Source organism: Ctenocephalides felis, unplaced genomic scaffold (genome assembly GCF_003426905.1).
Source record: "Ctenocephalides felis isolate EL2017-DRISC unplaced genomic scaffold, ASM342690v1 CF-g0.4_SCAFFOLD_00845, whole genome shotgun sequence".
NCBI classification, from domain to species: Eukaryota; Metazoa; Arthropoda; class Insecta; order Siphonaptera; family Pulicidae; genus Ctenocephalides; species Ctenocephalides felis.
The window spans coordinates 62,457,978-62,485,498 of NW_020536999.1; the positions used below are offsets into that span (position 1 = coordinate 62,457,978).

The 27,521-nt window shown below is 27.5% G+C and overlaps 1 protein-coding gene across 1 annotated transcript in view; it reads left to right on the forward strand.

The window, feature by feature from the left end:
- The window catches only part of LOC113386946, a 729,443-nt gene that overhangs the window by 686,817 nt on the left and 15,105 nt on the right, over positions 1–27,521 (forward strand). Inside the window, exons 10-13 of the mRNA XM_026624709.1 lie at positions 3,091–3,405; positions 6,521–6,796; positions 8,394–9,302; positions 12,845–12,950. Of these exons, the coding sequence (XP_026480494.1) occupies positions 3,091–3,405; positions 6,521–6,796; positions 8,394–9,302; positions 12,845–12,950 (1,606 nt within the window). The remainder of the gene's footprint in view (positions 1–3,090; positions 3,406–6,520; positions 6,797–8,393; positions 9,303–12,844; positions 12,951–27,521) is intronic.

Sequence of the window (27,521 nt, forward strand, 5' to 3'; positions counted from 1 at the left end):
AACATTTAAAAAAAAGAATTGGCCAAATTGGTCCAGACGTTGTTGAGTTATGCGCTTACCAACACATTTTGCGATCCATTTTTATATATAAGAATAAAAATCATATTTATTCTTTTTTTCTAATGGTATGGCCTAAAACCATAAAATGTCTATGCGATGTAATTGCGCCAACTTGTAAGACCTTTTCTATAAAAATCTATTACCAATATGTTCCATTTTTTATTACCACACACGTCAAGTTGTAATTTCCTATAAACATAATTTTCCTGTGTATAACACGGTTCCTGTATAATAAAAAACCACTTCAATGGTTAGAAGAAACGTTATAATGAATATTAATTTAAACTCTTATACTTTTTCTGCGATATATTTCTTCATTAATCTTTCATTACTTGTTAATTAACTATAGATTAATCATGTATATACGTCGCAAATACACTTTGAATCATTGACTATAAAATTTAATAACGAAGTGATTAATTACTAGAGATTATATGTTTAGATAGGTTTTGACGTAATAATGTCTGTATATTTTATTAAAATATTTGCACATGTAGGTTAATTATTAGTTTTTCATTATTGCCCTGGATTATGCTTGGTTTTTATCATTAACCTGCTTTTATTGAAGTTGGCAACTTTTCTTTTATGATGTACTCGTACATGATATTGTATTCCTAATTTCGTTGGAATATAATTTCACTTCAAATATTTTTCCTATTAGCGAGAATAATTATTAGATTTGAGAAATTTTGGTTTATATTTTTAGCAACTTGAGTCAGGAAACGATAAAAACCTTTATTATTAATTATACTTAAAACGTTTAAATGTTTTCTTTTGTTTAATTCAATATATGATTCTAAACCAATATGTTCTCTTATAATTAGATTGAATCTGTTTAAAATGATCTACTGCACATTATGTCCAATAAGATCCAAAATTGGTGCACATATTACATGATTTTTGATGCTTCTACATCAATAGCTAAAAGTAAGATTTAGAATTATTGTCGATCGAGTTTTTTGCACTAAGTATTACAAAAGTTATGTTCTGAATTCTGTTATTTTTTATTTTAGGTAATATTTCCGTTCAAATGATAATTAAAACATATAATACTTTCAATTTATATTTATTTTTATTGCCGGGAATTATTCAACTTTCTCAGGCACCAAAGCAGTAAATAATTTTAAGAAAATCATAATTTATATTATTTTGAAAAGCTTTCCATAGCGTAACGGTCAAACGCACAGCCTCGTGTGGACGGAGTCGTGTATTCGAATCGCGCTCTGACATAGGACAGCAGCAATGTTTGGTTTCTACTTAAAATTATAGATCAAAAATTTGTTTCCAATTGAAAATAAGCATATTCTGGGCACTGCGGTGTGTAATGGCAATGCTAAATCTCTGACACTTCTTCTTTGAATTGAGTTGGAACTTAACTCAGATCACAGGACTGTACAGGATTAGGGCAGAACTTTCTATTATTATTTTGAAAACTAAAAACAAACAATTATTTCTATTGCTGAAACTTTATACGTTAGATTATTAGATAAAATGAACAAAAATTATTTATAAAATTTTCCTTCAAATACAATCAGAAATAACAATAAGCATATACTAGATATTCACATAAATTAGGCAGCCAAATTTTTATTGTTTATTATTACACATTTTGTGCAATATTAATCGCTATTTCCTGATTCTATCACACTCGTTTTGCGCTATATTGAAAAGTAAATAGTTGGATCACCTTTTATATAAATAATTTTATAAATACTTGTAAATGTTCAAGATTAGGGGTATATAGATTATTTTTTAAGCCAACATTACAGTATCCAACCATTTTTTTGTTTAATGATATAATAGAAATAAAGACTTCTTACTTTCGAATATGAAATGAACGAAAGAAGCATAAAATAAATAAGTTTTTACCTTAAGTGAAATAAAATAATATACAATTTTTGCTCGTACGATTTTGAAATGCGCAAGAATTCTGAGAGGTCTGAAATACCCAAAAAAATTATTCGACGATGCTTGGCATTTTAAAGAAACGTGGAATTTATTTAATTTAGTTAATATATTTATTACGAAGTTTTTCATCTTACATTATATATGGATGCATTCGACCGTATTCGAGAATGCAGTTTAGTTTTTATAATAAAAATACTTTAATATATTATATGCTATAATAGAAATACTTTTAACCTTTTATCTATTAAAAACAAACTATTTATTATATAATATATGTTCGAAACTATTTGTAAAAATTGGTTCGGTAACTTTATTTTTTGCGCTGAGCTATTATTATTCGACGATTTTAAATACGATATTAATTTTAGATTCAATTACTTTTCTTTTTCGATTTATTGCTTGATAAAGATAAGGAACAATAAATTTTATCTTCAAGTTTAAATTGTATATACGATGCAAAAATGAATCTTTCACGTTTTGTTTTGTAAATAATTTGCAGAATTTACTACAAAATTGTGTTAAACATATATGTTTGAAAATACTTCAGTTTCTCATTTAATGTTAATTATTTATTTATTTTTAACTGCCCGTTGGGTTTTTATAGATTTATTTTGAACATATGTACTAATTTAAAAATTTTTTGAGTTCCGTACCAAGATTTTCAATTTATAAAGTTTACTTACACGGTTCAAACAAATTCTAAAATTTTCTAAATTTTTTTCAAAATTTTCAAAAATGATTAAATTTTAATACTTTAAATATAAATTTTAAATTTACATTTTAGTTTAAAAATGTACATATTTTGTATTTGTTATTGTAATCGTAATCCTCAGTTGGATTCATTCAGTAATGTAAACATTTTCAAGTGTTTTGAGCGATAAGATCGCTACTATATATTATATGAAGGAATACATATACAGAAACTATAATTATATATTTGAAAATATTCAAAACTATTGTTATTAATCATTGATCAATTTTTATTGAATATTAATTGTTTTTCTCAAACATTTTATTCTGATACGGGAAGTTCCTGCAATTTGCTTTAAGGCACGACGCTATGCACCACTAGTTTGTTCTTCATTAATAAAAATAAAACCTTAATTTCAATTATTATTTTAGGAATGGCTCCGCAAATCCAGTTCGCCCTGCGGTCTCTCTACCTCCCCATCAGGCAGCGCCCCCCTCGACAGTTGCGACGCATCAGGCGAGTGCACCTCCAGCAGCGACAGCGAAGCCGGAGGAGGCGCCCATGCAGGATCGGCCGAGAGCTCAGGCGAACCTTCGGGCTCTGTGGCGACTTACCGGCGTGCTCTTGGAGACTCGCAAGCGACTTCCACGGAATTGATCGACACGGATAGTAATGGAGCGCCCACTGTTCCTCTGACGGATGGGGGCAACGGGGGTAGTTCGCCGGATAGTCCAACTCCAGTTAAGGTAAAGGATACATTAGTAATTAGAAAATTTATAGGTGATATTTTTACCAATGTAAGTTGAATTATATTATACTCTTGGTAGATTCTCCACTGGGTATATCTATTAACCCAGTGATTTACAACCTGTGGGGCGCGCCATACCGTCCTAGGGGGGGGGCGTAAAGCTGTTTCAAAAACATTATTTTTAAATGCTGAGTAAGTGTCAAAAACAAATCAGCAAAATACTTAAAATACTTCTAAGAGTGTTCGAGCTCAAAAAAGAAATTGCTATATTCCTTGCTGATAACAAAAGAGACGGAGCAATCTTGTTTTAGGACACAAACTTCCTTGCAAAATTTGCGTATTCAGTTGATATTTTTCAAAGACTTAGCGATTTAAATAAATCAATGCAAGGATCTAAAATTCGTGCTTTTGTTCAGAAAGACAAGATTACGGCTTTTATGAAAAAATTAGAACTGTGTATAGCTAGTATCAAATAACTTTATAACTTTAACATGTTTCCCACTTTTAAACTTGTGTTACTGATGAAATAGAAGTAAGTAAAGATCTCATTATTATATCAGTCATATGACTAGTCTCCGAAACCAATTTTAGCATTACTTTATCTAATTACGTCCAAATACAAATGGATTAGAAATCCATTTGTCATTGAGAAACATGATGATTTTGGTCATTCAAAAGCAGAGCAGAAAATGATATAATTGATTTATCTAGTAATAGCACATTGGAGCAGATGTTTCAGGACGAAAATATATTGTTAAGTTTTGATTACGAGTAAAGGACGATTTTCCTACTTTGGCAAATAATGCTTTAGAAATTTTATTACCATTTGTGAGATCTTACTTATGTGAAACAGAAAATTCTTATAATAAATAGTTATGTTTGTATGTATATTTTTTATAATACTGCGTATTATATGGCATAATTTCAGTTATGTTAAGTATATTAAAATTAAATTGTTAGAAAAATAAGAAGGGGGGCGCAATATTTTTTTTATTCGAAAGGGGGGCGCAAGGAAGAAAAGGTTGGAAACCGCTGTATTAACCCTTTTCTGTCGTTTGACTCTCAGCCATCAAAGCTTTTTTACCATTCCGGTTGTATGTCTGCTCTCAGCCACCACAGCAAAAAACTATACGAATCGTTTTCATACAGCATATAGATATTATAAAACATAACTTCTATACAAAAACAAATACTAAATAAGTGTACTGAATAAAAATTTATCTGAAGTTCACAAAACAATTATTAAATCTTGTTTACACATCCTAAACTTGCATGTTCTGCTCTATCGACGATAACCATCTCCAAATTTAATTCGACCAAAAAGGGTTGACTGATGATTATAATTTTATTCTATTCTCATATTTTGTTAACAATTTCTGCTAATTATTTTCAATAACAGATCGCTGAGTAAATGTATTAAAAATCAATTAAACCAGTTGTAAATTGTTGGCCTCAAGGAACCTTTTCGATTATCATAGATTCTGATTAGAATTGCCTAAGCGTGCTACACAATTTCAAACTTCGGTAGTTTTTAATCCTATAATATGCCTATAATATTTTAGTGTGTTGTTTTAGGTTTAGAAATTTAGCGTCATGCAAAGTTTTGACAAACTCGTCCAAAAAAATTTCAACAAGGCCGGGCAGTCAAAAACTAATAGCACGATTCCCAACTAATATATTTCGAATAATGCTCGAGTTTTTAAAATCGATTTAGAATTAGAGCTAAAAAGCGGACAAAAAATGTGCCCCTTTCTAATAAAAAAAATTCTTACACCCCCCTCAATTTTTTCAACAATTTCATTTCATAAATACTCCACTGATATTATCAGACTACAAATTAACATGCAATACTATGTAAAAATATGCATAAAAATAATTATTTTCTTGTTTGTTTTTTTATATTATTTCAAACATGTTGGTTTATTTTTGAAAATAGTATTATGGAAACAGCCGTACGACCCCACTTGCAACAGTATTAGGCCTTCCTGGGGGGTCGCTCTCCACAGGTTGGAAACCGCTGGTATACACGGCAACACAATTATTTTACCTGTTTGTGTATTATTTACCTCTTCTTGTTACAAAATCACAATAATAAATTTATATGCAAGTTTCATTCTAAGTTTTCAAAATTTTATTGTACATTGAATACCACCTCATTGTTAAAGGTGAGAATAATCCTTAAAGGTTTTCTATGATTGACCATCAAAAATAAATTTATAGAAATCCATTACATATTTGAAATCTTAATAATTTTCATCAGCAGATATGAAAGGTTTTCTTTGAATTTATATATAAAATATTATAAACAAATTGCTTTATAGATTACAAAAAGCAAATGTTTTTATCGATATTACAAAGAAATAAAATGATTGGACCACCAAATGCAATTAATAATATAATATAAAGCAAATTATAAATAACTAAGGTACATGAATAAAAACTCAACTATTAGCTTCAAAATTAAAATTGATATAAAGGTAACAAAATGTAAATAATGAAAGATGCAACGTTTCAATACTTTTCCAAACAATCTGCAGATTTGGTTTTATGAATGATATTGTATATCAAAGTCAATAAAAATGGAACAAATTAGGAAAAATAAGCAATTGTGAAAAGCTGATGGTGGCTTTTTAATGGATATGAGTAAATGACTTTATAATGAGATGACTTTGCAAAAAATATGAAATATTGGAACTATATCGTGAAATGTTTTGCTAAAATTTACATATATGTTACAAAAGTATCAATAAGACTTCAAAAGCAAAAAGTATGATACTGAAACTGTTGAACTGTATTTAATTTTCACCCAGTATTTAATTTTCACCCAGTATTTGTCAGAGTTCAGGTTTTATATGAGTCAACTTATAAATAGATGTCTTTAGAAAGAATATCTGTTATTAGTACTGCCTAATAAAATGTTATGCTAAAAATACATATAGGTTAGACAAGTTTAGGGAAAAAATTTAAACATTAAAATTTGGAATAATTCTCTTGAAATTTTGTATTTAATTATTACCAATATAAGTATTATTAGTTTTTGTCCACGTTCAAATTTATCTAAAACCATCTGTTATTGAGCATAATGAAAAAAATTAAAATATTTTTTTACCTAGGTTATTATGCGATCTGGTAAGACATCAGCAACTCGTCCATGGTCCGTCTCATGTGTGTCCCAACTTACACCAAATGGTGAAATGTTGAACGTGGAAAACTTACAAAATGAAACTACAACTGATGGATTACAAAAGAACAAAATGGCACAACAATTCAGTCATTCAGAATCGGCTTTACATATTTTGGATAACATGGCGAGCTATCACGGAGATTTCGGCAGAACGGATAATAAATTCGATATCAGGAAGAAAAAGCTCAGGCTGAAGAAAAGACAGGTTGGTCTATTAATTTTACCTGATTATAAATTTATGGACCTAATCTAATATTTGCCTGTCTTAAAATATTTGTATAAAGGTTAGAAATGTTTCCATTTTCCTATTGTAAAGTCAGAACTTCTAAAGTAGTAAATTTTAGCTGACAACTTATATTTGAATTTACATATTTAAATATCCTAGTCAATTTAAAATGGAATTTAAATATTTGTATCTTCGTAAGTAAAAAGTAAACAGTAATCGTTATTATATTTTTTAACAGACAAATATTTAACTATTAGCGAAATAGTATTTGCTTGAAGTTAAAACCTGATGTTAGAAGAAAATGCTCATTAGACGGTTTTCCTAAACGAGTAGTAATTTTGAATTTTTGATCAAATCATCTCTACTTATTAATATTATTTTGATTATCACTGGTAACTTAGCTAAAACAATTACAAGTTTTGAGAAAAGTTAACACTCCGAGGAAAGAGAAATTTATTGTTCAAAATCTAACTCTTTTTGCATTACTTTTCTATGCATATTTGCGCTCATCAAGGCAAATTATAATTTAATTAAAAATTTAACCAGTGTTTTAGTTTTTCATTTTAATATTCTGGTTAATCAAATAAAATATTCAAAAAAAGTAACGGTATTCGTTTGGTGATGAATACCTTCCCTGCCTTTATTGTATCCTGGAGGGGATGATCCGAGCATTTTTGCTAATGCAAAATGTTATTGAATTTTAGTATGTCTTTTATATCAAAGTGTTGTTTAATCAAAGTTATTCTGTTTGAAAATGAGTGCTAACAAATTATTAAATATAATATTATTTTGATGTTTGCTGTTACAATTTAGCATCCTTATTGATATAAAACACAGGTAAAGTTTTATATATATACTTACCATTAAGGTGAAGAAGTTTGAATGGAAAATTACTACTGTGTTCTTGAACCGGAATTGCAAAATTTTAGTTTGATATAAAGTGATTAATTTACAAATGTTAAATAATATGTCTATGTTTTTATTATATATATAGAAACCAAAAGTTGTTAAACAAATTTTGTGAAAATTAACAATATGTATCTAAAAAAAATATAATCAGTCAGTTTGTCTTTAATTTTTTTTTGTAGTCAAACAAAATATTATTAATAAAATGATGTAAAATCTGCATATTTTCACTAAGCAGCATTGATTGCTATATTTTAGAAATTCAGATTCATTTTTCAAGATGATATCATTAATTTATATATAAAGGAACATATATGAAATATTTATGAAACTTCTGTAGTAAAAAGTTGAAGTATATTGAAGTAATTATTACTACTTACGATACAAATCATTCTATTAAACTAAATGAAAAAATATTTTTTAATTTACAAGAATTTATATGGATTGTCGTTTTCTTGATTGTATTCTCGAAAAAAAACTATATAAAAAACTTAAAACTAAAATTCTGAGGATTTTATCGTATGAAAATTTCAGTGTTTTTCTTCCTTAGCAATATTTCTTCATATTTTTTATCATCATTTTTGAAATTGTAACTTATTATTAGAACTGATTATTACTTAGCATAGTGAACAGAATTTTTATAAATTATTAATTCTTTTTTCACATTTAGGGAAGAAAAAGTGAATCCAGCAACGATGCCTACGCAGTCGAATCATCAGCCGGACAACACTCCCCAAAACAAGGAAGCCTGGTAAAATCCCGATCGTTTTCTGGACACTCTCAGATCAATTTAGAACGCATCCTCTCTTCACCGACCCTAAAACACCTCACTAATGAAAAGTGCCATTTAACCACTATGCCAGTAAATTTTGAAATCGGTGGAAATATAACAAATGCACCAATCCTGGAAAATATTGTCACATCTGAAGAACACAGCAGTAGCTTTTCTGAAGCTTGGGATAATTATCAGGATAAGTACTTGTCAGAGTCTTATTCAGAATGTGTAGATACTGAGGCAGCAAGGAGGTTATTAGATTTTGGTGAGGATTATAGGAATTATATAGATTCACAATCAGATTGTTGCTCGTCTTTGTCAAACTTTGGTACAAATCTGGATGTTGGCAATAAGAAGTTCTTGAAAAATTTGATAGCAAATTCACCTGATTACATCAGAAAATCTATAGATGATTATTCCTTTGATAATTCTGAAGACACAGATTTAGATTGCCGTAGAAAGATTAGATCTGATTTGCATCAAAGACGTCGCTCAAGCAAGGAAAGAAGAAGCTCCAAATTGACTTCAGATAGTGACTCAAGTAAAAACTCTTCGAAACGCAAAAATAGTTGTGGAATGAAAAATAATTTAACAGATATGGAATCCATGAAAAGAAAAAGTAACAGTAAGCTTAAACTCAAGATGCGTTCTAATACGATGACTGACAGTGATTCGGATTTGGATGAGCTACGAAGACTGGTGACCGAGTCTAAAGTTCAATTGGACAGAAGCGAAGCCTTGTGGTGCAGCAACGATCCCAAATCAGAAATGGACAGAGGAATTATTCTCCAACCAAGGGACTATGTAAGAAATTTTAACAAAGTATTGCATGGCAGTTTGATCGTTTTGCTCCCTATAGTATTATGCTCTATTATGCTAGAAAATCTACTGCAGAAACGTTTTGTTTGAATTTTTGCATTGTAAATTTTTTTGATGCGTGCTAATTTTTTAATCTTTAAATATATAATTAATTTATATAAGTTACTTTTAATGATACACTTCCATAATGTGATTTAACAGTATTTTTAATGTACATATGATGTAATCTTGCAGTATTTAATACAATATTTATATATTTGATTTAATTTTTTGTTGTTGTTTTATTCATTTCTTATATGCATTACATACTATATTTTTTATGCATATGGGTTATATTTGTTTTGTGTTAACTACTACTACTAAATTTTTGTCGATTCTAATTTAACTTTGCTTGTACTAATGTTTTGCTTATAATTAGCACGCATATCATTTAATTTAACTTTTAACAAAAACATCAGTATTAGATTTAATAGCATTCTAGATCTAATTTTAAGATATTTGTAATCAACACTTGATGAAAATAACTCATGGTAATAATGAATTTATTAGGAGCTATTAATTGTGTGAGCTTTAATATTTCCTGTTTGTTTTGCATGTATTTTATAGAGTAATTTTTACAGTTAAAAGAACAATGCTTTTTATGAATTTAGATTATAATGCATTAATGCTAAAGAGTATTATCAAATAGAAATATATGACTTTAATCTTCATAAACAATCATGATGGTTCTACTACATTACATGTGTGGTAGTCTTAAACTTAAACTACTTAAACATCTTTTTTGCTTAAGAAAAAATATTCAAAATTAAAAAGATTTTAAATGTGAGCTCGCATAATTAATAGACATCCTTATATCGCATCTCCTTAGAATTCTCGTATTTGCTAGATATCCTTATTATCAATTGATAGATATCCTTATTATCAATTAATAGATGTCTTTATTATCCTTCGAAACGCATCTCCTTTTAATTTTTGTAATTCTATGTATTTTTGTCTTTTAATTTCTCTCATTCAATAGTAGCATTTGTATTCCTTGCTATGATGCGTATAATGTATGCTGGTCATTTACTTATATGTTATCCTACTTTTGTGTCTGTCACAAAAATACATGAAAGCATAGAATGATCATCATAATCAATTAGCTCCAGATAATTTTCTTCTTTTTCTATGTTTATTATTCTGTTATTTTCAGTTCCATATAATAATCATATCGTCTGCAAATAATCAATTCTTTTATATTTATGGCTCTTTCAGTTTACCTTTTTTCAAATAATCTTTATATGGATTTATTATCATGGAGACATAACATTGTTCATCCTCAAATGCTATGGCAGCTTTTATTTCTAAATGTTTCAAATGATGATTTCAATTTGCTTGAGCTAAAAGTGCAACGTTAGTAGTGCAGATATACACCAAAATATATAACATTTAAAACCTTAGTGCTAAAATATATCAATCATATGTTCTGTTCAAAGTGTAGTCCTATGATATGTGCTAGATCTCATTATCGATTTTGCTCCTTATTGGCATTTAAGTTGTCCTTTCCTTCATAGTTCAAATTGATTTGTGATATCACATCACTGATTATTTTACAGGGTCCAATTCTCTTGTCTATGTAGAGAGAATTTCTTATGAAATATTGAGCCATCAGCCATGTTTCAAACATTATATTTTTTGGTTTTAACTCGAATGCTTTATCTTTATATATAGAACAATTTTTTTGATAACAACATATGTTTCAATGCCTAATCCTGCTAGAGCAATGTTTTGAAGCTATTCTAAAAATACAGTGTTTAAGTAAGTCTTGAAAATATGATTGAAGTGTTCAAGAACAATAGAATTTAAAGTGGAGGCCAATTTGTCGACCACAAGGAGTTTACTTAAGCATTCATTGTTATTTATTTTGTTTACTAATAGTAAATACCCGGTTTTTCTTTGCAAATTAATTCGATATATTCTTTAGAATAAGTAAGTAAAAATATATTTATAATGAATTGAAGGACAAGATCAGAATGGTTAGGGAAAACTACTTATATGATAAATACTTATGTCCAAATTTGTATTGCGATGCTACACTATTATTGTTGTTTAATTTACTCCTTTCGTATACTTACCTGTAATGTTATTTCCAAAATTATTACCTAATAAGAGTACTTTATGAAAATTTATCTTATCCATTTTTCTTTGCATAATCATATTTAAAATAGTTAAAAGATGATGATATTGATAGAGAAAAAATAGGGAAGTCGAAATGACAAATAATAGTATAAATTGCAAAAGTGTTGCAAATTTTCAATTAAAAAGTTGTATTTTTTTTACTATTATATACCAAAACTTTAAAAATAATTTTTCATATATTTTTTGTGAATCGGTTGGGTGAATAGTTCAAACGTTTGATTGTTTTGTGTTTAAGAATTGAATTTCTATAAAAGTTATGGAATATTGGATATTAACAAATTTGTATGATTCTTGAACGAGGTATTAATACATAACAATATTTTATTTTATGACAAAGTTTTATATATTTTGTAGAGGCACTTTTCCCAAAGTCGAAGTTTATTTGGACATGTTGATACTGTTGAAGATACAATTTGTATCTAATTAATAAAGCCTTTCTAATACAAAACAATTATAAAGTTTATATGAACCACTATGTAGAATACTTAATTAAAATTGAATTCAGTTAACACACGTTATGCAACCCTGGGCAAAATATGATGGATTTGGTTCACGTTTCAAAGAAAAAAAATGTAAATTAATATTATCTATAAAAGAACTTCTATAGTTTTTTTAAAAAAGAAAGTAGATCAAAATTAAAATACAAACATAAAATAAAATTATATTACGTAGCTAAAGAACAAAAATGTTTATTCAAAGAACAAATTGTATCTGTTCAATTAAAAAACAAGACTATTCAAATTCAATTATGTTGTAAAAAACACAGTTTGCTTTTCGTCACAGAAGATTGTCCCAACATTTACTTAAAGAGTTTTTCTTTTCAACGAAAAATAAAGTTTCTTGTAGCATCTAATATGGCTTCCACCAAGAACCCATTAAAACTCCTTTCTCCCTCAGAACAGTTTTTTTTTTTTTAAAAAAATAGAGCTTTGGCTTTGTCAATCAAATACATAGTTTTGGATATTTGGCTAATCATATTTCTATTAAATGGTGACCATTTAATGGTCACTACCATCTACTTTGTTTGAAATAAATTGCAACTACACTAGTCCAGCAATAGAATTCTACCATTTGAGAACACTTTGGTTATGGCTAACAACTCCTTTCAAAAATATTAATAGCTCTACTCCAAAACTTTGCGATTACAAATGTTTACGATGCACAATGAAAAATAGTAATAATTAAGTCCAAAAAGCAGAAAACAAAATCAGGTGAAGAAGTATAAGTGTTTTATGATAAAATGCTTGTTAATAATCTATTCTTTGCATGCTTATTTTGGATCTATTTATTAATATAGTAGATCTTCATTAACCTGATACCTGTAACACTTTAACAATCCCTGGTTTCAGGCCGAAATAATATTAACCTGCCGCGAGAACATCAGATGCCTGGAAGCAGTCATGACCAGAGCCTGCGGCGCAATCCTGACCGATGTCCAGGGCCAGAATTTGCGCGGTAAGTTCATTGCTTCAACTCCATTGGTTTCTGGCTTGAATAAACCAATTAAAAAATCAGTAATAGAAACCGAAAAGATAGAAGAAAATTTTGAAGTTAAAAGGAATGGCAAGTTTAAGTCGGTTCAGCCTGTTGTTAAGAAAGCCAAGATGTCTCATAAAGAGAATTTAGTTGAGCAAACTAGTAAGGGTTGTAATTGTGGTAATGCTGATAAAAGTTCCAATTCCCAAACCGTTTACAATGTTAATATAAATAAATCGAATGGTAAAACCAAAAGTAAAAGAAAACCTAGTAAAAAATCTCCTAAATCACAAGGTTGTAAATGCAACAAAAACATTTACAATAAGTTATGTGATATCTCAAACCAAATACAAGATTTTTCCAAAACTGAATCTACTTTAAAAAATACAATAAATGATGATGAGCTTATCTCACATTTAAGTACATTTTTCAAATCGCTTCGAGTCACATCAAATTCAGAAAACAAAAGTATCATTTTGAATGATTGTGGTGAATTAGTAACAGCATGTAAATGCCATCCAATTGCCAAGTTCATTAATTTTACTATTAATTATATAACAGAATGGAAAAATTATATTTGGAATTGTAGTTTATTCACTTTTCTTTTAAGAACTTTACAGCAATTTATATTTATGATATTTGGAATTAAATTTCAAATTACTCGAACTCTCAAGCGAATGTTGCTGCCTTTTTAAATCGTGCAATATTTTAATACTTGCTTAGGTTTATATGCAAATGCTATAAAAAAACATACTTATATGCTTTATGAGGAACTTTTTTAAAATTGCCATACATATATTCATATGTTTGTTTAAGCAAATGTAAAAATAAGTTTTTGAGCATATAGTATAATTTTATATAGCATTGCTATGGCAAGGTTTTGTTGCTTTTTGGTGAATGTTTAACGTTTTTACTCAAAAAGATATTTAATGTTTTTAGTAATTAGTTTTTAATCTATCCCATTTAATGGCGTGTTTTAATTATACTCATTCATTGTTAAATCATATGGACAGAAGCAAAATGTTATGAAAATTAAAAAAAAAATGAAAACAGTGGTGATTATTCAAATATATATATATATATATATATATATATATACATATATATATATATATGAATATAATTTTTTTATTACATTAAGTAAACGTTTTTAAATTCACATACATTTGAATCTGTCCATTTTCATGTCATTTTATTTTACTCGTAAGTGTATTTGAATGTTATTTTAAAAATTCAAAGTATATAATATGAATCATGTTACATCAAGTTATTCTAAATTTTCATTTGTATAATAATGTAATTCTTCATGTTATTATAATTATGATTAACATTACTGCTATGTCAAACATTATGCATTAATAAAATTGTATCATATTGCTTGCTCGCTTTCATTGTTGTTGCACATTTCTAAATTGCTTGCAAATATTGCATGACTAATGTTTTAAAAAACATATTTAAGCACTAATCATTATTCATACACCTCCTATAATCATTTGTTCGGGTGACACCCAATTATTCTGTGTTTGATTGGATTTAATTTTGATTTGAAGCACCTATCATACACAATTTTATCAACTTAAATAGCAGCCAGAATATTCGAATTTATAAAAATTCAAAGTGTGAATAAACTTGAGTACCAATCTCATTTTTTTACAAAAAAAGATGTTTTTCTCTGTCTGTTCAAAATAAGAAAGTGTAATATTTTTTTTATAATTGTACACATATCAGGTAAAGACTCACTTATTTTATTTTCACCAATCTCATTTTTTTACTAAAAAAAGACATTCTTCTGTTTCTGTCCAAAATATAAAAGTGAAATAATTTTTTTATAGTTAGTAATACACATATCAGGTAAAGAATCACTTATTTTCTTAAAAGCACATGTTTTTTATAAAATATTTTTAAAAGTATGTTTAACAAATATTATATAATAAACCATTTTAAAAATATATGATATAGTATAAAATATATCTAATAAAAAATTAAATATTTTTAGTAACTCTGAGCGTGCTTTCATGAAGAATTATTTCCATTTATTATAACGTTCCAAAAAAAATTCATTTCTCCTTCAGAAAATATGCTATGATTAGTTTGTTGCATGGTATCTATATTTTTTAATGGATGTCGTATTGTGTTGCAAAAATCATGTCTGAGACATTATGAACTACATTTTGCTTTGTGTGACTCATTTATTTAGTTATATTTCACTTTCTTTTTTTTTTCAAATTATCTAATTTATTTTGATCTTACCAAAAGCATTTTAAAAACTTAAATGAAGCTCGAATAAGATTATGGTTGATTAGTTTTTTTGCGCTGATGGGTTGAGCAGATTCTTTTTAGTAACAGTCAAACAATTCTTTTGGCTATATTTATTTGTAAATCTGTAAAAAAAACTGTTCAATAGATGCCAATTTTGACGCTAATCGTACGTGAATAATTATTTCGAATATACTAAAATTCTAGAATACTTATTCAGAATAAAATGTGATACTTAATAGACATTTCAAACATAAATTTTATTAGTTTGGTCTTTATTTAGTGTTAACTATATATTTTTGACCCATTTTCTCAAAAAGTCCTCGATCGACTTTAATACTTAGTTGCAATAAAGATCATTCGGGCTTTCTCAAAATGTACTAATCAATTGAAAATACCTGAAACTTATATAAAGGTATAAGTTGAGAATTCCTTTGATTAATTTCTGGTTAAAGTCGATATAGCACTTTTCTATATTTATGTTCATGAAATTTATCTTGTCAACTGTCAACTGATTAAAGTTATATCTGAATTCCTGGTGAATAAGTTGTACACCTTACTTTATTTTTACCAGTGAACTAATTTAAATGCTAATAATAATTCTTTTAAAATCTACAACTATAACAAAGTAGGTTATTAATTCGAAGGCTATCGAAAGTATTACTTGTTGCTGATTAAGTAATTTTCAGTCCTTGAAAAACGCCTCTTGTATTGATTTGTAGTTTGTAGTTCATGTTGTTAAGAAATTACGCCTTCTCGTGTATGTAGGATCTCGTTTGAAATTTTTTATACAAAATGCATTTTGTCCAAAACAATCCATGGATTTAGTTTTTGAATATAATTTCATGTGTTATATATTTTGTCTCTCATTAGATTTAAGGAGCAATTTATAACTCCACTCACATATTGGAAAACAACGCCATCGTAAGGTTTAGATTATTCAGCAGGTTTGTCCTAAGAAATTTGTAGAAATGTTGGTATTTGTTGTTTTTGTTTTTGATCAGCTATCAGAATTTTGATGTTCTATAAGCTTTTTATCTACAAATGACTAGAAGATAATCCAAATTTTGGCCTATTTTAGTTTTGATTTATCCTTTCTTTTTAACAATTTCCCTTTTAGTCTTCATGAATCGTTGAAATTATTAACAATAATGGCTTGAGTTCCCACTTGGACACATATTTTCAAGTCAACATTAATTACTCTACTACTTGATATCTGGTTGCATGCAAAACAAGATGAATTGAACTCTTCGGTTGCAAGGCCAAAGTTCTGTACCTTGCGCCACGTACTACCCAACTTGCAGAAATGAAACAAAATTGGTTAAATACGATTTAAAACAACAAATACATAAATCAGTTTTATATTCAGAAATACTGATATTTACTAGAACTTCATTATTTGATTATACGTTATAATAACTTTAATATTATATTTTGGCTGTATATTTTTATATATATATTCGATTTTAAGTCTAGAATAAATTTCTGATTTTTTTAGTAAAAATTAGCACTTGAGCCAAACAAAGTTAATATTGCTTTTAGCAAAAATCCGGCACAAAAGTTTAGATCCTAGACTCGGACAAACCGGGACCTATGTCACCTTTATATTTTTTACATACATTTATTTTCAGGATGAATAATTGCCCCTACCTATAAAGGATTTGGGGTCCCAAAAATTTTAACTAACTTTATATGTTTTGATTGCAATTATATTAAATTTCGGACTGTGAAAATTTCAGACTAAGCAAAAACGTTCAGTACAATAAGACGTGCGTGAGAGAATTGTTGAATTGATAAATAAGAAGCCATAAATGAAAATAAATGAAAAATAATTAGATTGCTTTAGATGAAAATTGCATTGCATATCCAAATAAAAAATAATCAATTGATCGGATTTTAGAATCGGACTGATAAGTAGAAACCAGTTACATATATGCATATATTTTTTTATAAAAGTCGAGTAATTGTTTGTGATATATATAATAATAAATATTTTATAAACTAGTAAAAACTATAATACAAATTTAAAAATTTGTGGTATTTTTAAAAGTCATATAAAACAAATTACTAGAACTAATAACTATTTTTCAAGTGAACCAATACATTTACAGTACAGACCGTGGTTCAAAACATAACTCATTATCCTTTTCTATTTATTATTATTTTTTAAAGTTTTTAACTTCCCGAAGAAGAAATCGCGAAACAATCCGATTTGCTAATTTTTTATTTTAAGTGACGTTTCAAGTCATTCTGAATCGAATGAAACCAAATTTGGAAAAGTTATGTGTATGCTGTATGTGTATATGAACTTATTTTTAACATTTCGTGAATCTTTTATCAAAAACGGTTGGACCGATTTCAAAAATTGTAGAAGCTATTCGATGTGACTCGTTAAGGATTAGCGTTTTGTGCTACGATCGGCCAAGCTGTTTCTTTGTAATTAGATCAGAAAGGTGTTAAATTTTGCGTCTTAAAATTCGGTTTCACAAATTCAAAAACTGTTCGAAAGATATTGGTGGGAAATCGCGTTGATTTGGCCGAACCGTTTCTTCAAAATTAAATTTTGAAAAAATATTTTTTGACGATGAAAACCTTATATGGCGATAGATTTGAAATCTGAAATAACATATTATAGGCCTACGATAAGCGGTTGATTTATAAACGAACATCAAAGTTTAAGCGTTCCGTGCTTTGCATGTAGCTACTGATTGCAGTCGACGTCCGTACCTAAATAAAAGACATTTTTAGGACCCAAAATGAATGAAATGAAATGTCGTAAACAAATGTTCGAACGATAATAATTGACAATAATATTTATTAATTTTCAGTGAAAGCGAAAATTTTAATTTCAAAATAAACAGCTAAATCTCATTTCTTCTTGTTTGATTAGATCATGTATACGTATTGGGAAGTTAATGCTACTTGCCTTAAGGCAAAATGCTACTTGCAACTATAGTATACTTTTTTGAGGAGCAAGCTTATTATGTTAGCATATATAAGAAAGAAAAGTGGCTTTGTATCATGTTTAATAAAACAAAATCAAACATTTATTTTATCCGAAAATAAAAATAATATTAACGAATATAAATAAAATCTGAGTTCAGTCAGACCATTTAACCAATTTAGCCTATCCTACATTTCAATTTTAGAAGTTGTTAAAGGACAAACATAGGACAATTCGTTTATAAACCTCCATCTTGTTTCTGAACTTTTGTCCAATTTTGAAGAATTTTCAACAAATTGGTCAATAATTTCAGTCATTGTGGTCAAAGATCAATTTACGAACATCATTGGCAGTTCTGATTGCTCTTCTCGGGAATCACTACTAGTAATATTTTTGTTTTGTACTTGCTTACTAAATTAAAGTTACTTAATTTCTTTGAAACAACTTTAGAAAGATTAGATGCTGTTTTTTCTAACTCATCGTAGGGCAAGTTATAGTAATGGGACGAAAATCGAAAATGAAAATTTTTGCATTTCTCTACGTTTTTGAAGGTTTCTGAACATTTTGACATACCTCAGAAAAAATGGATGTGGGTGTGTGTTTTGTGTGTCCGCATTTTATCGTCCACGTTTTTGGGCGCAGGGATCATCCGATTTGAATGGTTTAGAAAACATTCGATTTCTATTGATAGGGAAATGTGCTGATTAGTTTTTGGCAAAGGCAGGTCCAGCCGCTACGGATATACGAAGCAAAGAGTGTAGAAAATAGAAATCCAGTTTTTGAGAGAACAGAGTATCCGATTTAAATGATCCAAAAAACATTCAATTTGTAATGATTGGGAGAAGTGGTGGTTAGTTTTTGGCAGAGGCAGGCCACCCATTTCGAAGATATAGAGTTGCATGTACTAAAAATGGCAGTTTTTGAGTGAAATAAGTATCCGATTTGAATGATTCAAAAAACTTTCTGCTTGTGTCGAGTAAATAATTGCTTTTGGAAAAAAAAACATTTTTTAAAATTTTTTTTTCAAAAAAATTTTGTTTGTATATCGACAATAATTCATATTCTATTTTTAATTCTGGCTAAAGTTTTGAAGCTCATTTATACTTATATAAATAAATAATTTTAGCTTAGTAATTCAGTTAATATAATTCTTATATTTCTTTGACATCTTTTACATCTATCTCATCTAAACTACTTTATTTCACTAATTCTTCTATTATATATTATATTAGTTCTACGATTTCAGCCATATTTTGGTGAATCTTCGGGCTAAAGTAAAAGAACGCTACCGAAATAGCGTTACACGAAGCAGCGTTAAGCGGGGTATTACTGTACACATATTTGGGTCACAAACCTATCAATAACTTTAATCTATTCACTTTATCACTTTACAATCTAATTATTACAAAACATTTTTTATCTATTAAAACCGTTTGACAAACACACCTGTTGTGACAAACAGCTGTCCGCCCCTTCCACTGCATACGCTCAAAAGCGCGCAGTTTATTTGTATTCAGTTTACGAACGGACGCAGTCGTGATCGTGCGCGATTTGTTTAATTTTTATACGTGGAAAATTGTAAAGAAATTAATTAACGGTTGTTAGTACTTAAAACAGTTGTGGAAATATGTGGTTTTATAAATAAATGCAGTGAGTGTTGTTAAGATTAATTATTTGTGTCAAAAACAAACTTACCTGATGTTCAATATTGGAAATGCAAAGTGTCATTCACCATGATGTTATAACTTTTATTATCCAGTAGCGATTTATAATGTAAAACTTATACAATAAATAAAAACTACAATAAAATAATTGATAGTTTTCTCATACTCACATTTTTAAGGAATTAATTAAGTTAATTCTTTTAACTAATTCTAATTAATTATTTTCATTCGCGCCCTTTTAAATAAGCAATTAATGACAGTCTTTAGTAACCAACTTCAGGATTAAGAGGTGTCAACATTTTAGTCTAAATGTTTTGACACATGTTTTCGGCCAAATATTAATTTATACAAAATATACCAAAAAATCAATAATTTCGTTTTATCAAAAGGTTTAATATTATATTCATATAAAATGCATTAATATTTTATAAAAAAATGTTATAATTGGTTATAAACATCTAAAGATCTCTTAAAATTACGTTTCTTGAAGTGACAGTTGTGGTCAAGGTCATGTTCGCCAATATATGAAAAAAGGCGGTTTGATAAATGTAACATCAAACATTATCGAAATCGAAATATCAATTTTTACAAAAATATACAAAGCGAATTTTAAATCTCTTTTCCTCAAAAGATTTTGCATAATATTTAAATAGCATATAATAAAATAATAATAAGTTTTGTTTGTTAATTGTTAATTTCTAAAGATCTAAAAATGTGTTTCGTAAAGTGACAGTTCTTATCAAGGTCATGTTTACCAATATATGAGAAGAGTCTGTTTAATAAATTTTTAATAATTTAAACAAAAATTATTATTAATATTGTAAAATACGTGTTTTTCGACATTTTTGAATAATTTAGTTTGTGATATTAAATAGTATTGTGTTTGTGTTTTAATGCCTGCAATTAAAAACGCACGTCCAAGACTATGTTTCCATAAAACTGTTTGACAAACGTGTTTATAACTTTTATTATACGAATATCAATTTATACAAAAAAAAATCAAGAAAATTATAAATTTCGTTTCCTCAAAAGGTTTTGCTTTGTCTTTAAATAGCATATATTAAAATTTTATATAAGTTTTGTTATAATTGTTAATCTCTAAAGATCTAAAATTGTGTTTTCAAAAGTGACAGTTCATATCAAGGTCATGTTTACCAATATATGAAAAGAGTCGGTTTAATAAATTAGAAAAAGTTTAATAAATTAAACATCCAATATTATCAATACTGTTGTTAAATACGTATTTTTGACATGTTTTAATAATTTAGTTTGTGATATTAAATAGTATTGTGTTTGTATGTATTTTAATGTCGTGATTAAAGACGCGCGTACAAGGTTATGTTTTGTTTGACAACCGTGTTTATAACTTTTATTATACGAAACATCAAAAAATAAAAAGAAAATTGTAACAAAATAACAAAAAATATAAAGAAAATTGCAGATTTTGTTCACTCAAATGGTTGTGCAATATATTCATAAAGCATGTAATAATATTTAATACAAATTTTAATATATTTTGTACGAATTCTTTAAAAGCTTACATTTCATAAAGTGACAGTTGTGATCAAGATTATCTTATGAAAAAAGCCGGTTAAATAAATTAGAAACAGTTTATTAAATTAAACATTCAATATTATCAATACTGTTAAATACACAAAAACGTGTTTTTTGATACTTTTGAATTATTTAGTTTGCGATATTAAATAGTATTGTGTTTGGGTGTATTTTAATTTCGTGATTAAAGACGCACGTGCAAGGTTATGTTTTCATAAAAATGTTTGACAAACTTGTTTATAACTTTTATTATACAAAATATCAATATATACAAAAAAATAGCAAGACAATTATAATTTCGTTTCTTTGAAAGTTTTGCGTAATAGTTCAAAATCGTTTAATAAAATTTATAAAAGTTTTGATAAAATTTGAAATTTAAAGACTAAAAAATGTGTTTCGTAAAGTGACAGTTCTGATCAAGGTTATGTTATCATACGAAAAAAGTCGGTTAAATAAATTAGAAAAAGTTTAATAAATTAAACGTTAAATATTATTAATACTCTAAAAAACGCGTTTTGTAACATTTTTTGATAATTTAGTTTGTAATTTGTATATGTATTTCAATACCGGAGATTAGTATTAATGACGCACGTAAAAGGTTATGTTCCCATAAAACTGTTTGGCAAACGTGTTTATAATTTTTATTATGTTTTATTAAAGTTTAATAAATTAAATGTTAAATATTATTAATGCTGTAAAATACGTGTTTTTTGACATATTTAAATAATTTAGTTTAGTTTGTATTTTAATATCGGCGATTTAAGAGGCACGTCCAAGGTTGTTTGACAACCGTGTTTATAAGTTTTATTATACGAAATATCAATTCATACAAAAAAATGACAAGAAAATTATAAATTTCGTTCACTCAAAAGGTTTTGCGATATATTCATAAAACATGTGATAATATTTAATACAAATTTTAATATATTTTGTACCGATATCTTTTCTAATTTCTTTAAAGGATTAAAATTATGTTTTATAAAGTGACAGTTGTGATCAAGATCAAGTTTATCAATACAAAAAGTCGTTTTAATAAATTATATTTTTTTTTATTAAATTAAACGTTAAATATTATTAATATTGTAAAATACGTGTTTTTAGATATTTTTTGTTTAGAATTACAATAATTTAATTTGTAATAATAATATTGTGTTTGTATTTTAATATCGATCGACAGTTGAAGACGCGCGTACAAGGTTATGCAGATTATGTTTTCATAAAACTGTTTGACAAACGTGTTTATAACTTTTATTATGCGAAATTCAATTTATGCAAAAATATACCAAGAAAATTATATCAAAAGGTTTTACATTATATTCAAACAGCATCTAATTAAATTTAAAAAAAGTTATGACGTAAATTGTTTAAAAAAGTCCTAAATTTTAAAATAACCATAGATAAGTCATAACCTTTGCAAAGTGACAGCTGTCATTAAGGTTATGTTGACCAATGTTGAAAAAAGGCGGTTTGATAAATTAAATGATTAAATTAAATATATATTAACTATTAAATATTATTAAAACTGTTAAATAAGTGTTTTCTGGCATATCTGAATAAAATAATTTATAATATTTAATAATGTTGTGTTTCAGTGTTATGACAAAGTGAAGCGTGCAAGAACAAGGTTATGTTCCCACAAAACTATTTTACAAACGTATATTTATATAAGTTTACGTTTCCATAAGTGTGCCCAAAACTGTTTCCAAGTGTGTTTATTTAACTTTTATATATTATTTTAATCCTTTTCCATTTGATAAAAGTGTATTTATACAAGTGTTGCGTCGGTTGTTTATTATTTAGGTCAGCGCTAGACGGGGACGTAGCGCCCTTGAACTTCTATGAATGATACAAGTGTGCTTAACCTATATTTGATTCTAATTCTAATTTAAATTCGCTTTTATTAATATTGGGTTCGAAATGACTTCTGTGGCTGTACAGACTGATCAATGTAAGTTAATGAATTTGTAGATGTATATTATATTATAAAAAAATATAGTAATTAAATGTAAGGTAGGAAGGGTATTGATATATTTTTCATTGGAATGTGAAACTTCTCGGTTATTAAGTAAGTCAGTGGTTTCCAACCTTTTTTGCACCTCGCCCCCCAGCTCTGATAAAAAAAATTGTTGCGACCCCCTTAATTTTTTCAACAATTTAATTTTATAAATACTCAACTGATATAGTATTTATAAAATCAGGTTACAAACTAGTGGGGCGCATGGCATCGTGCTTTAAGGCAAATTGCTAGAACTTCCTGTACCAAATTTTTTTTTTTTTTTTTTAAAATATTAACATTGTTGAAAAAAATTAGTTTCGAAAAAATTAGATTTTTGAGAAACTAAATTTAACAAAAAATTAATTTTTTTTGAAAAAAAAAATTTTGAAAAAAAAAAATTCATTATATTGACATATTTTTAATTCTAAACTTTTTTTCAAAGCAATTAAAGTACTGCTTTAACTGCATAAAGACGAAATATCGAAGCGCGTAAGCGCCGCGTCGTCGTCTAATGGATAAACATTGGTACGGAACCCATAGGAATGTAAACAAAATTTATATTCATTATTAAAATCTCTATAAAATATCTGATAATTTGATGTGCATATGTCTAATGATGATTTTTGACCGCCCAATGGCATTTTTTTTTTACTTTTTTTTACAAGATCTCCGAAACCGCTAGACCTGCCTTCATGAAAATTTGATCAGTTTTTCATCTTAATACAAATAAAATGTTTTTTGAATTATTCAAATCGGACGCTCCGTTCTCTTAAAAACTGAGTTATCGTTTTTGGCACTTTTTGCCCCATATTTTCGGAACGGCTAGACCTGCCTTTGCCAAAAACTAATCAGCACGTCTCTTTATCAATACGAATCGAATGTTTTTTGAATTATTCAAATCGGTTGATCACTGTTCCGGAAATCGTCGACGAAAATTTGTATCCGCACACACACACACGCACGCACACACACACACACATACATCCATTTTTTCTAAGGTATGCCACAATGTTCAGAAGGTTTTGAAACGTAAAGATAAATAAAAATTTTCATTTTCGATTTTTTTGCGATTACTATAACTTGCCCTTCGGGAAGTTAATGTATGCAATATTATGTAAAAATATGCATAAAACATTTTTTTTATTTCTTAATATCATTTAAAATGTTATTTCCAAAAATAGTATTCTGGAAACAGATACTACCCTGAGGGGTTTCCAACCGCTGAAGTAAGTTGTTATCTTGACTAGCAAATTTATTTTTATGTTTTGATTAGAAATGAACATTTGTTATTGTTTCAACAGAAGAAAATATTATTCGGTAAATACGTAACGTTAGTATGATTCATCTACATAAATGTTTCAACAAAATAATTTCAAGCTAATAGCTATGTTTAATAATTTGAAATTATTTTGTTTAAACATTTACGTAGATGAATCATACTAATGTCACGTATTCACTGAATAATATTTCCTTCTGCTGAAACAATAACACACGTTCATTTCTGAACAAAAAATAAAAACAAATTTGGTTGGAAATAAAATCGTCTAGGTGTATGCTTCTTCATTTATATGATGTTTCATATAATATTTACATCAAAATCAACAAAAAATTAACAAATAATAAATATACTAATCAGTAAGATCCTTAACTGACTGATCTTTCGATTGGTTTTCAAACTTTCAAAATCAGTCCAGGATTTTTTGATAATTTATGGAACAAAAGTTCTGCATTTTTCTGCTAATTCTAAAGAAATGGGAGGCCGATTGTTTCAAAAAACAAATCAACTTGAATTCTTATTTAGTTTAAACGAATGGATTTTAAATTTTTGAAATCGATGCAGCCGCTTTTTGAGAAAATATAGATGAAAGATCAAATTTTGGCACAAACGCATACCTTTTTAAATTCAGATTTAGAACAAGTTGAAGCTTAGAAAACCTTAAAATCAGAAAATCGAATTTTCTGGCGAAAATAAAAATTTTCCTTATTGTTTTCTAATAATATCAAATTCTTAGATGCCATATTTGCCATCTGTAAATTGGCTACATATGGCACCCCAAATTTCATTTTTTTTTTTATAAAATTACAATAGTTAAATTTGTCTAATTTTAAGCATTGGCCTTAAATTTTCTGACCTAATATTTAATTTGCCCAATAAGTTCATAAATTATTTTCCAATAGCATAATTTTTTTTATGTGGATTGGCCATATGCTGTCTTAAATTTGATTTTCAAAATGGTTGTTATATAAATTTTAAAAGTTATTATATTTAAATTATGCTTGAATTTTTTAGTACACAGGTTTGATTTGCTTTATACTATCTTATCTCTTTCTGTAATAAAAAATTCCAGATTTGAATAACAAAATAACATTTTTGATTGATTACAATGTAATTATTTGCTGATATAAACATAAGTCAAAGCCGCTTCTGATTACATTATCAAATTATTGCCGAACGGTGAAATATTTTGAGCTAAATTTGAATTTTTCACTGATAATATATCATATTATGATGAAGTATGTTTGGAATTAAAATTGTTTAAACAAGAAATGAGAATTGGTTTATTCACATATTTTTTATTCTAAATTCTCATTTATATTATATTTTTTATATATTAAATATTATAAGAATATATGCAGTCTTTACCCTTATCAGCGGTCAGATCGTTGGCGTTGCAGCCACTTTTGACACCCATCTGGGTTAGCCTAATATCAAGCAGTACAAATATGCTTTTATAATCTTTTAGATAAATACTTATGTACATATGCCGAGAATGCTTTGTAAGTTTTAAGCGAGAAATTTATTGTGGCTTTTTCTTTTAGTTTTGGGTTGTTTATGTTTGAAATATTTCGAAGGAATGTGTTTGTTCTGTTTCTAGTTTTTCAAAACTGCTTATGAGCTGATTCACTTCAATTTCTCAATATTAACCTTAGATTTGCCATATATATCATAAAACTAGTGGGGTGTATGGCATCGTCCCTTAAGGCAAATTGCTGGAACTTCCCGTGCCGTAACGAAATGTTCGAGGAATACTGAATGTTTTCAAATAGATTATTATAAATACTGTAACATTGACTAATATTTATAAGAATTATATAAACTGAATTGCAAAGTTGAAATTATTTGTTTAAAATATATTAGAATTTCAGTCAGAATTAAAAATAAAATCTGATTTATTTTCGATATACAAAAAAAATTTAAAGAAAAAATATTTTGAAACATTTTTTTTTTCCAAAATCAATTATTTTGTTAAAACAAACAGAAAGTTCTTTGAACCATTTAAATTGGACGCTTAGTTCTCTCAAAAACTGCCATTTTTCAACATTTAGCTCTGTATCTTCGAAATGGCTGGGCCTACCTTTGCCAAAAACTAATAACCACTTCTCCTGATCATTACTAATTGAATGTTTTTTCGGATTTGTTTTTAGATCATTCAAATCGGATACTCCATTCTTTCAAAAACTCGATTTCTATTTTCTGCACTCTTTGCTCTTTATATGCGTAACTGCTGGCCAAAAACTAATCAGCACATCTCCCTATCAAAAGGAATCGAATGTTTTTTGGACTATTCAAATCGGTTGATCCGTGCACCCAAAAACGTGACCGAAAAATTGTATCCATACATACATACATACATACACACACATCCATTTTTTGAGGTATGCCAAAATGTTCAGAAACCTTCAAAACGTCGAGAAATGTAAAATTTCGATTTTGATTTTTGGACGATTACAATAACTTACCCTACGGGAAGTTAATATATAAATATACCTTGTTAGTAAAAACTTTTATGAAATGAATATTGGAGTAAAATATTATTTTGTTGAAGATAGGTAATTAGGGACTCTTTTTTGCCTTCCCCTATAAAGGCCTATAGTATTTAGCCACTTAAATTATTTTTATCTTATTTCCTATTTAGTACAATATTTGTGTTTTTACATACTTCATTTTTGTTATGCTTTTCATTATACAATACAAACAATACAAATATATCAATTTTTACATATTTTATTTTACATATTTTATATATTCTTTTCTTTTTTAATATTCTACAACATATTTTGTTTTTTATATATCTTTTATTACAAAGAATGATCAGATCTGATTTCACTTAAAAACATAATTAGAGTATATATTT